At 41.2% G+C, this 14,710-nt stretch overlaps 1 protein-coding gene across 1 annotated transcript in view; it reads left to right on the top strand.

Annotated features, from left to right (window-relative positions):
• The window catches only part of ANAPC5 (anaphase promoting complex subunit 5), a 20,034-nt gene extending 5,324 nt beyond the window's left edge, over positions 1-14,710 (top strand). The window contains exons 2-17 of the mRNA XM_009880284.1: positions 5-87; positions 927-1,036; positions 1,433-1,628; positions 2,863-2,929; positions 4,619-4,720; positions 5,860-6,050; positions 6,987-7,068; positions 7,804-7,893; positions 8,836-9,017; positions 9,493-9,628; positions 9,866-9,940; positions 10,722-10,843; positions 12,019-12,126; positions 12,654-12,801; positions 13,375-13,537; positions 14,382-14,710. Coding sequence (XP_009878586.1) covers positions 17-87; positions 927-1,036; positions 1,433-1,628; positions 2,863-2,929; positions 4,619-4,720; positions 5,860-6,050; positions 6,987-7,068; positions 7,804-7,893; positions 8,836-9,017; positions 9,493-9,628; positions 9,866-9,940; positions 10,722-10,843; positions 12,019-12,126; positions 12,654-12,801; positions 13,375-13,537; positions 14,382-14,596 — 2,058 coding nt within the window. The 5' untranslated portion in view covers positions 5-16 and the 3' untranslated portion in view covers positions 14,597-14,710. The remainder of the gene's footprint in view (positions 1-4; positions 88-926; positions 1,037-1,432; positions 1,629-2,862; positions 2,930-4,618; positions 4,721-5,859; positions 6,051-6,986; positions 7,069-7,803; positions 7,894-8,835; positions 9,018-9,492; positions 9,629-9,865; positions 9,941-10,721; positions 10,844-12,018; positions 12,127-12,653; positions 12,802-13,374; positions 13,538-14,381) is intronic.

Raw genomic sequence — 14,710 nt, 5'->3', positions numbered from 1 at the left:
TCCCCAGGGCCCTGACATGCCGCTGTCGCGACTGCGCAAGGCCATCGAGGAGTCCTGCCCGCACCTGGCCAGCTCCGTGCACATCAGGTGGGCGCCGGGGCCGCCCCTCCCTTCCCCGCCCCACCGCAGGGGACCCTTAAAGCGTGTCCCGCGATCGGGGACGGGACGGGGGTGGAGGGGGGGAAGAGCTGCTGAGGGCCGGTGGGTCGTGATGGAGGGAGGCCCAGAGCTGTGGCCAGCCGGGTTGCCCTCCTGCCGGGGCCAACGGACCGCTTCTGTTCACGCCTCCCGTCTTCGGGTTTCTGTATTCTCTGTTAGAAACGTGGAAACACGGCGACTGCCATCGATAACGCTGTGCGACATGATAAAGCGTGCTCTGCGTTATCGGTATCTACTCCGATCCCTGTTATGAAGTGCTCTGACATGTGTAAATGTGTAGTTAAGAGAAGTACCTTTGGAGCACAAATGTACCTCTACAGTTTTCTCAGTTCTCAGAAGTCAGTTCCGACAGGCACACAAACCAAACGCGGAAGCCCTCTGTTTTAAAGTTTCTGTGATACAGAAGATATGTTTTGACATTTGCCAGCTTACTTAACAGCAGCAGTTTTAAAAATCAGTCTATTTTGGGTTCCTAATTGTTTAGTTAGAGGAATAACAATCTTTTCTAATTGTTCTCTTTATTAAAATAATGGTTTTATTAGGGGGAAGAAAAAAAGCACCAAACAAACCTGATTATTATTTGGCTTATTACTAATATTTAATACGTTTTGATTTGGCTGATGAGCATAAAAGCCTTCTGGGCATAATGAATTAGCTGCCACTTTGTTCTGTTTGTGTTTACTCATCTATACCCAAAATAGAAGAATATTTGATATGCATATTATTAATACCCTAAAAAAAAAAAGTGCTTTTCTTTCCCTGTTTAGGCTAAAACTTATGGCAGAAGGAGAATTGAAAGATATGGAACAATTTTTTGATGACCTTTCAGATTCATTTACAGGGACAGAGCCAGAAGTTCATAAAACAAGTGTAGTAGGTAACTATTTTTTATCTATAAGCTATAGTTGATGTGATATCTTATCACTGATGTAATTCACTCAGGATATAGCTTTGTTTTTGGGGAGGTGTAAAGATTGCATAATATCAATTTCTCTCTTGCTCAGATGTTTCATATTAACCAACAATTTTGCATATCGTGTGTTTTTGACTGATCCGAACAATTTTTCTGTAATCAGATAGACTGTGAGATTTGCCACTAAATTGATACTGGATTTACACCCTGCAAAACTGATTTTTTATCAATTAGGAGGTGGAAATGAGACACTTAAAATTAAATAATGCACTTTAAGCTTCTGGTTATTGTGATTTCTTGTCTCCTCTTTGAAGCTGCAACCTTACAGACAGTTGTCATAACAGATGTTTTCCTTCGCAGGTCTGTTTCTGCGCCATATGATCTTGGCATACAATAAGCTTTCTTTTAGTCAGGTCTATAAACTTTACACTGCCCTTCAGCAGTACTTCCAAAATGATGAGAAAAAAAATGGAATTGATGAGAGTGACATGGAACTGACAAATACAGAGGAACTGGAGGGGAAAATGGAGAAAGAAGAACTTGATGTACCTTTAAGGTGATATATTAATATTAAAGTCTTTCCCACTTCTTAAGAGAATTAGTCTTATTTCCGATTACCTTTGTGCACATCAGAGTAAACTTAAGTTTTGTCCAGCTCAGGATGCTACTCCTGTTAAACCTTCCAAACTCCGCGAATGCCCGTCTATCCCCGTGCACGTCCTGTCACTAACGACTTCAGCTGCGATACTGAGATGTAGCCTACTGTAATGTATTTTTTTTTTAAAGCCTGATGCACACTGGCAGAGCTGGGTGGCCTCTCCGTTTCCTTGGTGCCACCGTGCGGTAACATTTGTAAATGGCAACAGTTCTGCTCAGCGCCTCAGAAGATGGCGGTACCCTGTTCTCGGGCTTGCACGGGGAATCGGGAGCTGAAGGCCAGATGCTGCCCACAGTTCCCTTCTGTACAGCCCACTGCTGAGTGACTGCTCTGGCTATGCTAGCGTGTGCTGTGCTAAAGCTGCTGGTCACTTCTGCTTCCAGCAAGGGAAAGATTGCTCAATAAGGAAAAGTTAAGCGTAATGGTTTTGGTTTCTCTTTTTGCCCTTCCCCAAATGAAAGAACTCGCGTTTATTTACATCAAAAATGAGAAGCGAATATTGAGACTTTTCACCCCCTGAAGAGGTGCTCCACTGTAAGAATAATCCTAAAAGCATTTTGTGTATCCATATATTTAAAATGTACTTTCTAAAATGTCGTTATACAAACCTGTGCTTGTGCATACACTGCTACAGCATGAGTCAGTTCCCAGCTTTTGGAGTCTGGCTGTGTGCTGTAGTTGCTGTTTTTCTATGGAATAAACTTCTGTCTGCTCTCGCAGAACAGCTGTTTTCTGGAGCCATGCATGTGGCCAAAGTGCCAGTTCATTTCGTTGTGATTCTCTTCAGAAGAAAGAAAAACCAGAGCCAAGCCACTTGAATATGTCAACCCCAAATCTTCTATCTGCTGCTTTTCTTTGGGTTTTCATGTGTATTTAGGGTAACATTCATATTGACCACGGTCTCTGCAGATTGAAGATTATAACTAAACTGCGTGAAATCATTTGGATTGCTAATTTCAATGTAGTAGATTTTATTCTTTATTAAGTTTTCTCCTTTTAGTTTCCTTCCATGCTGTTGAGCTCTAATAGCTCATAAAACTTTACAAAGCAAAAGTGTGGAATGTCTAATAAAATGTATTTCTTTGTATTCTATTTCATTGCCCTTGTTTCTAACCAGAGTGCTTCTTATCAGGGAAGAAGAGATATCTTGCAGTGGGCCTCTTTCCCAGAAACAAGCAGAGTATTTTCTTTCTCAGCAGGTATGTTAATTCTGAATAAAGTTGAGTAAATGATCCGTAACATGAATTTCACCTTCTGTTTTATCCACAGCGTTAGACATGATGTTGTCTTAGATCTGGTAAAGATCTCTTAAAGACTTGCATGCAGTTGCTCAGCATGAGCACTTGGGGCTCAAAGTGTTTTGTCACCAGATTTGGTGTCACCAAAATGTGCGGGTTTGTTGATTATTCCAGCTGGTAAATACAAAACGGAGCAGAAATACACAGGGACACCAATGTCAGTAAATGTGCCGCATGCTTATAATTGCTTGCTAAAAAACCAAAATGCAGTTAAAATGTATGTGAAACATTATGTATCATAAGTTCAAAATAACTTCTCAGTCCCATTAGGATTTTTAGTGTTAGCGGCTGTTGAATCCAGTAGCCTGATTATGGCAAGGCTCCTGCAGCTCCATCACCCCCAGTGAAACCAGTGGTGAGGCCAAGCACGCTGTCTGTTATCCTGTTCCCCTCCCTGGCTGATGAGGATGAAGGTCCATTAGTGTGAAATATTTACATGCATGTGCTCGTGCGCTCTCTTTCAGTTCTACCAGTAACTGGGGTTACAGGCTCAGCTTATCAAGTAACTGTCCCCAGGATTGTCTCGTCTCCAGTTCCCTCCAGCACAAAGACATGACACACAGACAAATGCATCTCTCGTTGACCCAAAGGCCCCACAGTCTCTCCGTCAGTTGGCTTGGGACCTCCTGGTTGGCCTGGACTTCTTCCAGGTGTCTCGTTCAGAGAAATACCTGGGCCAGTCTTATGGCCGTTTCAATACTTGGCTCTCAAGCTGCTTATCCAAATTTCTGCCTAGTCCAGCTTGGTGTTCACCAGTGTTCACCCACTGCCGTTCATCCTCTCACTTGCTCTGGTTGCTGCACCACTGCCATACAGAACCCTGTGACCCAGCTCCAGTTGCTGGCCCTTCAGCATCCCCCCCTCCCCCCGCAGAATAGGGAGCCCCTTATCCAGGAGTAGAGTTAGAAATGGGGTTTAATGAGAAAACAAGACAGACTGCAGTGATCCGATGCAAGGTGGGGATTTTAACTGCAGTGACATTCTGTTATACTGTGGTTTTTAGCTGCTGTGATTTATATAGAGTATCTGCTACCAGTGTCTATAAATGTGTTTTGTTTTTTTTTTTTTTTCCTCCTAATTACAGTATTATGGAGGAATGGTGATGTTTAGGAGGGTTCTGAAATTTGAAGTCTTTTCATTACTCAGTATTCAGTAATGCTTATTCTAGTAACTAGATTATTGTAATTTTTTATTAATTGATCTGTTTACCGAAGCAAACTATGGATTTACTTTTGTTTAGTTTACTGAATTTTTTTTTTGAGAAGATATTTGTAATTCCAGTAAGCAATCCGTTGTATTAGTTCTTCAAAGAGAAACTTAAACAGAATTCTTTAAGTACTTTTAAACAGTCCTTTGAATAAGCTTTTATTTTACTTGGTCTCTTTGATCTCTGAAAAGTGAATGCTATAATATAGTATAGACTAAAACTGCCACTGATGTTTCAGCATCGTAGTAGACAGAGCTGTTACAAAATCTTCTTTAATATTCTCTCAAAGCAGATAACAAACTGACAAGCATGTATTGAAATACATTTGTAACCCTCCAGATTGAGTTACTTATCTTACTTTTACTTTTCAATTTTTATTCCAGGCTTCTTTGTTAAAGAATGATGAAACAAAGGCTCTTACTCCAGCATCTTTACAAAAGGAATTGAACAACTTGTTAAAATTTAATCCAGACTTTGCTGAAGCAGTAAGTACCTTTTTCTTCATCCAAAATGGTTGTAAAGGGATTTCTTATCTCTAGGATGGGATTATTTTGGAGTAATTTATTCTATATTGAAAAACGTGAGCAAGTTGCATGTAAATGTTTAGTAATTCAGGCTGAAACTCCTGACGGTACAGAAACCTTAATTAAGCTAAGTACTTCACCACATGTCTGGCTTTATGCACAGATATAATCCTCTCAATTTTGGTGGGACTATGTGAGTACATTCTTGTTGAACTAAATTTAAAGCTAATTTCTTTTTACACACATTTTCCTAAGAAATTTCAGGCCTCATACTCCCATAGTTTAAAAATCAGTATTAAGTGCAATATCTGTTGATTTTGCTGACTGATGTTCACTTTACTTCTGGTGCTTAATAGCAATTTATACGGAAAGCGGTAGACGACTCCCATTGAGAGTTAATTCCAGACCTGTCCTGCAAGCGTTTGCCTTTTTCCTCAACAACTTATTCTTGAGCGAGTTCCATGAGTTCCCAGTCAACTCCTTCCTGCCTTACTTTCTAAATCTTCTTCCCAGTAGCCCTGGGCTGAGGCAGATGAATCTCCTTGCTCCCATGTGGAGACATACCCTTGAAAGGGCTGCCGTAGCAGGGGCTGGAGCTCACAACTCCAGAAGTCCTCTCCAGTGTTCTGTTTGTCTGACATAAAGGGTTGTCCTGCCCCAGTCTCAATGCCCAGAAGAAAATACACAGTTTTAGCATCTCCTTTCTATCTGTACAGTGTTTGGAAGTAGTGCTCATGCTTCTGAGTATCTTCCTGAGTGCAGACACAGTGGGAGTCATATTTCCATTCCCACCCTCACTTAGCACAGGGATTCTACCTATGTAGAGGTCTCAGACTGGGTGGGATAATTCTGACGGCCAGATCTTGGCCTATGGGACACCATTTGGAAGATCTTGTTAGGGAAAACAACCAACTTTGTCCAAGATTTACAGAAATTCTGCACAGGTAGCTTCTGATCAAGCACTTTCCTGACCATACAGGATTTCATGGTTGCACTTGTTAAGCAGCCTTTCTCAGTAAGAAAATACATACTAGTCATAAACAAAACCTTTCTTTTAATAGTTATGTATAGTTAAAGCTGATTTTTGCTTCAATTTTTAGCATTATTTAAGCTACTTAAATAGTCTCAGAGTGCAAGATGTCTTCAGTTCAACACACAGCCTCCTTCATTATTTTGACCGTTTAATTCTCACCGGAGCAGAAAGCAAAAGCAATGGGGATGAAGGCTACGGTCGGAGTCTGAGATACGCTGCTCTGAATCTAGCTGCGCTGCACTGTCGGTTTGGCCATTAGTAAGTTAATCTATTGTACCGCACAACTGAAATTCTTCTCGTTACATCTCGTAAGTGCTGAGAGGTAGACTTTTTTGTTCATTCTGGAAATCTGTTCAGGAGTAGGAGGGTCTTTCTCTAATTTGATAACGGCTATAGTTGGGTTGGAATTTTCTTGGAGTCTTGATTTGTTTTGGTTTGGTTTTGTTTTGACATTTATTTGGTTTCCATAATAACTGAGCCATCTAGAGCAGGGTAAGAGTTGACATTTGTCTGTGTCCGGTTGCGACTGTTTCCTAGGTATTTAAGTTCTCAATTGCTACATTACCATGACCTCAGAAAGGTCAGGGGACATCAATGCCTATTTTGAGCTATATTCTCAAGAAAGTGGGGTTGGTTTTCTGTTAACATTCAAATCAACATAGAGCTGATGATCTGGAAGAAGGGTAATTAAAAAAAAAAAAAAAAAGCCATCTGAGCTTTTTTAATTCTAAAATGCCATAGGGGTGAGTGTTATTTTATAGATAAAGCTGACTGATCTGTCTCCATATATGGTTTGCGTTTATTGACCGCTGCCCGGATGCATCATGTGAAAGGACTGGCGTTGGGAAAGACCTCTGCAAAACTGAGAGCAACAACTTTTTTTACACGGGCAGATACTTAACGTTGCCCCTGTTCAAACAATAACTTGGCACGTACAGGGTTTGAAAGCCCACTTAGGGCTTACAGTTGCATTTTTGTAGTGGCTTGCAGATGCTGTCTTGCGTATTGCCCTCAAGACTAGAATATATTGCTGAAGTGCTAGGAGGGAAATACCGCCTTTCTCAGCAGTCTGTAAAATCAGTTATCTTCTGAGTGCGATATGCATAATGTAGATTGATATTCCTCCATATCATAATGCTGTATTTTAAGCACTGTGGGAATACTGACATGTTCTCCCTTTTTGTTCGCTGACAGTCAACAGGCTGAACTCGCGCTTCAGGAAGCCATCCGAATTGCACAGGAGTCTAACGACCATGTTTGCCTGCAGCATTGCCTGGTAAGATAGCTGTGTCGAAAGGGAGGTTAACTCACCTTTGTCTCTGTTACCTGAGCCTTTGCTCAGTGAACTGTTGCAGAACTCCTCTTACAGTGGTACCTCATCAAATACTTCAGTAATTTAAATACGATGGTCTGGCAGATGTGTCACTCAGAGCAACAAACTGTAGGGAGATCATGGGATGGTTTTGTTGCAACTCAGGATTACTTTCTAAAACAGGAATTGTGATCCCAGAGTAATAAGATCTCGGTACTGAACTCAAAGTTTAGTTTTATATGTTTTAAAGAGGCAAAGTATTTCGTAAACTTCCTCCTTAGTGCCTGTTGGATTCTCAAAGAGTAATCAGCCTTCTTTTGAGCTAACGAAAAGGAGAAGGGGAAGACTTAGATTGCGTTTTGTTCTGTAATTAACATTATTGGTACAATTAATTGGCATCAATGGTATCAAACTCGAAGATACTGCTTTCCACAGTTAATAATGGGGTTTCTGTGCATTACTCTGGACCTCCAGCGTTGACTGCTGTCGAGCCAGTGTCCCAGCCTAGCTGCACTTTTGATATATGTTGCTGTGCAGCATTTAATAGGAGTTTCCTTAGTGTCGTATTAGTTCTGAAGTGGTTTCTATTTCCAGCGAGTTTTTGTGAATTTCCATTCTGTGCAAAAAGTAAGAGAAGGTTAAAGTGCTGCAGCCATCACCTATTCGCAATGAGATTTAACTTTTTTTCTTCCTTGGTAGAGCTGGTTGTACATCTTGGAACAGAAGATATTCGATAGCTGTGTTCTGCTGGAGCACTCTGTAAACAAATCTTTACATTTTGGTTTGCCGGTAAGTCCGTTTCATTTATCCTTAACTTTATTGTGAGACAAACACATGTGGCGAGGGGAGTGTGCACAATTAAGGTTTTGGGTTTTGCAGCTGGTCTGTTCAAAATATGTAACTGAATTTAAACAAATGTATTTTGACAGTCCAAAATTTAACTGTTTGTATCATTTTTAGTCTTCATGTTAACAAACCAGAGTTCACTTGCTTTCATGTCAGTGCATTATTGCAAGGCTCGCTGATTTTACTTCTGACCTGTTTGTTTTTCGGGCAGAAAAACTCTGTGGCTACTAGCCTGGCCCCGTGCACCATTTTGGCCTTAGGCCCGTAGCACAATTTGCTGGTGCTCAAGGGAGGTTCTTAGGCCTCCGCCTTCCCTGAAACTCAGTGCCGATGCCTCTGGCAGGGCTTTGAACACAAGTTTACCTGTATGGCTCTGTCCCAGCTGTGAAATCTTGCAAAGCAGCCCTCCCCTTAGATAGTTTTGTGCCCCGAATCTCTTGGCTGTTAATGTTTAGTTGTCTTCCCCAAGATCTGCAATCTCTTTGTTAAGAGAATTGTTCTAAAAGGAGCTAAACTGCTGATGGGAGATGAGAGCGGACATGGCCGCTTGGTGGGGAAGGGGGGGAAAGGCTCTGTGTTTTCACAGCTGTTTCATCATTGGAGAAATCCAGGTACAAGTCTTGCCATCCTCTTTGAGACTTCTGCGTGGGGGAGTGGAAATTACCTTTCACATCTAACAAAATGACATTCACATCTGTGTGGGTGTGCATAAGTGGGTATTTAAAGAAATGCCTGGAGCAGTGTTCCTTTGTCTGTGCTGAATAACATCACATCTTTTTCTTTGGGATTTTTTTCTTAGTTTAGAACTCTTGCTCTGGTGTAATTTGTAATGGCGTACTCTATTGTCTTTCAATGCCGTTGGTATTTTTTTTGTCTTCTTCCCAGTACCTTGCTTCCCTGGGAATACAGTCCTTGGTTCAGCAAAGAGCTTTTGCAGGAAAGGCTGCCAACAAACTAATGGATGCCTTAAAAGATTCTGATCTGTTGCACTGGAAACACAGCTTGTCAGAGCTTATTGATATTAGTATAGCACAGAAGACTGCCATTTGGAGATTATACGGCCGCAGGTATTTTGTTTCTTTTGAACTCTTGGGTTAGCTCCCTGTACTTGTTAGCACATAATGCGTTTTGAGTTATTTATATAGGTGTAACAAGTGACTCTGTCTCTCCGGTGCATTAAAATAAAGCAATCAGACTGTGATTCAGTACAGGCTGAGTGCAATTATTTCCATTCTCTTGTGTTCCTTTAAAACTCATACTGGAGAAGAGATTGAGTTTCCATTTAGTAGTGGCAAATAGTGCATAAATTGTTCCCGTGCCTCCATTTTCAGCATCTCTGTGCTTAGACTGTGTGCAGCTTTTGCTATGTAGTACTTGCTGTGCCTGCATAGTCCAGAGTTCCTGAACGGTTGTTTTACAAGTTTTCGTTCTTCTCCAGACCCCTGGCTTACCAGAAAATGTAGGCTGTTGTCATAACAAGACCATAGATTAAATAGTTGTTGTTTGTTGCTTGAAAGCTAAAAGATGTTTCTCTTGCACAAGCACCATGGCACTTCAACAAGCCCAAACGCTGCTGAGCATGAACAGTCTGGAGGCTGTGAACGTGGGCGTTCAGCAGAATAACACGGAGTCCTTCGCCGTAGTGTTGTGTCACCTGGCTGAGCTACACGCAGAGCAGGTGAGTTTTATGGCTAGTTGCACGAAATGTCATTTAGGTGAGAGGACGTGTGGGTGTTATTGACAGAGAGCGCAAGACTTGACTCCTGTTTTGTTCTGCCTCTCATGCCTGCATCGGGGGCGAAGAATATACAGGGTTTTTGCTTGGCAGGTTCTTTCCACGAAGGCTGTGTTGAAATCCAGGGGAGTGGTGCTTGCCCCAGTGTACGTTAATCAGACTGCTGTTTCTGTGTTACAGGGATACTTTGCAGCTGCTTCTGAAATATTGAAACACCTAAAGGAAAGATTCCCTCCCAATAGTCAGCATGCACAGGTAGAATATTTACAATTTAGCCTGTAAATTATGTAACTATGGTACAATAGGATCTGAATTCCGTTGCATCTGAATTCTTTCCTCTCTATGCCTTCGGCTACACGTTTGCTGATTTCACTTGGCTCGTGACCTCACGGGAAGCTGTTTGGCATAAACTTTTCTACAAAAGCATGAAAAAGATGCCTTTGTTATTTTAAGACTGGCGAGACATTTGTCTCGCTGTAGCCTCCTAAGGAAAAGCTGTTAAATAGAAATGTCATTGACAGAGGAATATACATCTTCTTGAGCACATATAGGAATTAAATGCTCTGCATTGATTTGGAGCTTCAAAGTTTTGTTTAATTAGTGCTACTTAGTTTGATAGATTACAATCTAGAAATAATTGAAAGAATATTCTGATTCTTGTGGGACTCTGGGAAATAAATTAACACACGAGTCTTTAAGATAGTATTTACATTGAAGTGTTCAAGATTCCGTTCGATAGCATTTGGTCCATCTCTTTTTGCTACAGAACAAGTCTTCTGTTTCAAAGCATTAGTAATGATTTAAAAGAGCTTTTTTACTTAAAATGCAGTCAAATAGGTGAGCTTTGGTATTGAAACATTAATCCAGACCTGAGCGTTTCTGTTGAGGACAGTAATTGAGTTAATCCAGTAATTGAACGGTGGAGTTAGTTGTGTCTAGACATAAATATCCACAGGGGAAAATAAAAATTAAGTTCTAACCTAGAAAATGAGCAGGCACAGCTTCTAAAACTTGTTCCTGGATGTTCTTTGTTTAGCTTTGGATGCTGTTTGATCAGAAAATACAGTTTGAGAGAGCCATGAATGATGGCAGATATCATATAGCAGATTCTCTTGTAGCAGGAATTACAGCACTTAATAGCATTGAAGGCGTATACAGGTAAGAAATCATGAATGTGCATACACTTGCAGGTGTGTCCCATGAAGAGAATGAAAGATTTAGCAAAATGATTGCTGGCAGTCACATGTGCTTATATGTTCTTCCCATTCCAGAACTAATTACGGTCATGTTGTCTTAACGTGTACCGCTTATTCCATCCGAGTATGTCCTGCAATAATCGTTTGTGGTTGTTTCTCTGAGCATTTTAAGAACTGGAATAGCACTGCTGAAGTCGGTGTTATTCTGGAGCTGTAGGTCTGTTGTGAAAACACAAATTCCTTCTTCAAAATCGGCTGTGGTAACTGTACTCAGACCTAAGCAGAATGCAGGATTTTGTGTCAGCTGGCTGGGGATCTCCGGCCTGCTCTCAGCTCTGCTGCGGTAAGAGCTTCATCTCTGTCCTGGTTTCTACATCTGCAAAACAGGACAATATGATTTTTCTCTCACCTTAACGTGGTTTTGTTTCTAAATGGAAATGACGTGTTAGAAATAGGTAGGGCTAAAACTTGTTATTTGGTGAGTATGAAAAGCAACTTACTGTTAAAAGCAATTTCGTATTGATTTTCAATGAGGCAAAACACCTGAAAACGTAGCCAATGCCAGTGAGCCGGAAGATCAGTATTCAAGCTGTGGGACCTGATGCTTGCCCTTCTGGAATTAGCCTGTTTGTGATTTCCCTGATCTTTAAATGTTCTGCTCGGTGTATGGGTTGGGGCTGTTTTTATGCATCCCCTACTGCTGTGTGTTTGTGTCTTATTTCCCTGTTCTCGCTCTTGTCGTGTTGCTCCATGTCCTTGTCAGCGCAAGTCAATTTTAGCTCCTTTACCTCATACCTGTTTTTCTTACAAATAATTACTTGTGCTTTCTAGCTTGCAAGCCCTCCCACTTCTCTCGCCTGTTTGGCCTTTGTTTTTTGGCAATGCCTGTTTTCTATTTAAATCTGGTTTATGGGTTTGATCCTTTCTGCCTGGGAGTTGTCCAGCTGGAATTGGAGATACCTGATTTTCCCACTGCCGGTGTGTGTAGCATGTGTACTCTTTGTCAGAATGCCATTCTGCAGTTGCAAGAAACAGAAGTCACAAAATAGAGACCTATTTTACTGCGTTTTGAAGAGCAGAATTGCATCTAAACTATAAAAATACGATTGGTAATGTTCTCTTCTTCTACCACGACAGAAAAGCCATTGTATTGAAAGCCCAAAATCAAATGTCAGAGGCACACAAACTTTTGCAGAAATTGTTGATCCACTGCCAGAAAATCAAGAACACTGAGATGGTGATTAGGTAAGAATTTTTCATTTTCAGAGTTTTAAAGACACTTTGCAGTGATTGGAATCAGCCTTTTCAATGTGTCTGTGTTCAGACTTCACTAGTCTTCAGGTTACCTACTATGATTTGGAGATTACAAAATAATTTCATTTATTAATCGTGGTGTGGAGGAATCCTCAAAATATTGTGGAATTGGAACCTAGTCATCTTTAATATGTAAACTAAAAGGTGGTAAACTTATTTTAAATTTTCATGAAGACTTACAGAAGAAGGAAATGCTGCATCCGAAATAAATAGGAAATAGAAATGTATGTGTGTCGTCATACCTTTGTGCTAATCTTCAGAGCAGTTACAGTGTTATTTAATCTTTTGTATGTCAGTAGCATCTCTTCTTCAGGGTGTAATTAAATTGTATTGTATATGCAGTAATGGAATTCATAATAAAATCAATACCATTATGGGTGGAATAATTGTTTAGGAAACAAGTGGACGTTTTTCATCAAAAGAAAATGTTCGTAATTCTTTCCCCCTGTTTTGGTTAGTGTACTGCTGTCAATAGCGGAGCTCTACTGGAGATCTTCATGTCATACCATAGCGTTGCCTGTCCTGCTGCAGGCTCTGGCCCTCTCTCGAGAATATAGTCTACAGTATTTGGCTTCTGAAACTGTGCTGAACTTGGCTTTCTCCCAGGTATGTCTGATTTGTGTTTTCACGGGGCTGTAGGGCAACATTTATTCTGGGGATCTGGATACTTGTTGGAATCAAATTATTGATTCTGAAGAAGTATATTCTAAATGTAAAATCTTTGGAGGAAGTTAATAGAAGTTGAGTTTTATGTGTATCACTAAGATGTGTGGTTATTGCATATAATTAAGCAGGCAAGCATAAATTGGCCCTGCCTTCGTTTCTTCAGTTGTTATTTTTTTCTGCTAGTATTTTGGCTTTCTAGTAGCACAGTTTGGCATGTGTTTGAATTACAAATAATGCTTGTAATGGAGTTCAGTTATATTGTTTATTCTGAGCTGGCAGAGATGTGGTTGTCAGCACTGACTGTGGCGGAGAAGCCATGCCTAATCGTTTCAGGGAGCACTCATTTCTACTAATAAATTTTGATTTAGAAGATGATTGTGGGGGAAAAAACTTACATCCTTGTCTGTAGCGCATTGTGTTAATAGAAACAGATGTGGTTTATGTTGGTCTTCTAGAAGAAGCTGCTCTTACCAGTGGGTTCCAGTATTAGACCAGCAAGTATTTCTCTTTCAGCTGATCCTTGGCATTCGTGAACAAGCCCTGAATATTCTGCACACGGCAATAGAACCTGTCTTGGCTCACGGAGCTGTCCTGGACAAAGGCTGTGCCATGTTCTTGGTGGCTAAATGTCAGGTGGCTTCTGCAGCTTCCTACACTCCAGAAAAGAAGATTGAAGGTAGTGTGAAGAGTAATTCTCCTCACTGAAACTGCTACATGGAGACCTTCTACATGGTCGTCACTGTTAAAAAAGTTTAAATGATACAGCAGAGTGTGTTACCTCGTTATCGGAGAGCAAAACTAATTTCATAGAATCATAGAATGGTTTAGGTTGGAAGAGACCTTGAAGATCATCCAGTTCCACCTCCCACCAGCCCAGGTTGCTCCAAGCCCCGTCCAACCTGGCCTTGAACACCTCTAGGGATGGGGCAGCCACAGCTTCTCTGGGCAACCTGCCCCAGGGGCTCACCACCCTCAGAGTGAAAAGTTTCTTCCTAATATCTAATCTAAATCTCCCTTCTTCCAGTTTGAAGCCATTCCCCCTCATCCTATCGCTACATGCCCTTGTAAGAAGGCCCTCCCCAGCTCTCCTGGAGCCCCTTTAGGTACCAGAAGGAGCTATAACGTCTCTCCAGAGCCTTCTCTTCACCAGGCTGAACAACCCCAACCCTCTCAGCCTGTCTTCATGGGAGAGTTGCCCTCTGATCATCTTCGTGGCCCTCCTCTAGACCCGCTCCAACAGGTCCATGTCTTTCCTATGTTGGGGGAATAACTAATTGGAATTAGTTATTCAACAGATGCAGTGTTTATAACGGAATCTTGTTTATCTGCATACTTGCACACTTGTATTTTGCAGCAAAGGCTGAATAACAGAAACTAGCTGAAAGACCCTGTTGCTAAGACACAAACTGTTTGGAAAAGCTGAGGAATTTATAATTGGGCTCCTTAGAATTGAGCTGTACTGCTTGGAGTTGTTATTGTGACACTATCTTAAATATGACTGTCCCCCTTTTTTTCCACAGCTTTGGAATCTGCTATCTTGAATCTAAACGAAGCCAAGACTTACTTTGCCAAAGTGGACTGCAAAGAGCAGCTCAGAGATGTTCTCTACTTCCAAGCCCGGCTGTTCCACACCCTGGGCAAGACCCAGGAAAGGAACAAATGTGCCATGTTGTTCCGTCAGTTGCACCAGGAGCTGCCGGCACATGGTGTCCCCTTAATCAATGCCTTCAAATGATGCATTTAAAGATGAGATTTGTTTTCCTGTTTTTTTACAAATGTCTTTTTATTATATTCAGTCATCCGTGTTTCAAAATAACCATCAATAAATCATGGTCTTCTATTCAACAAA

The sequence above is a fragment of the Charadrius vociferus genome, unplaced genomic scaffold, assembly GCF_000708025.1.
Source record: "Charadrius vociferus isolate BGI_N301 unplaced genomic scaffold, ASM70802v2 scaffold332, whole genome shotgun sequence".
In the NCBI taxonomy this organism is placed as follows: domain Eukaryota; kingdom Metazoa; phylum Chordata; class Aves; order Charadriiformes; family Charadriidae; genus Charadrius; species Charadrius vociferus.
The sequence above is the reverse complement of the archived record's forward strand: the minus strand, read 5'-3'. Positions and strand labels throughout refer to the sequence as shown.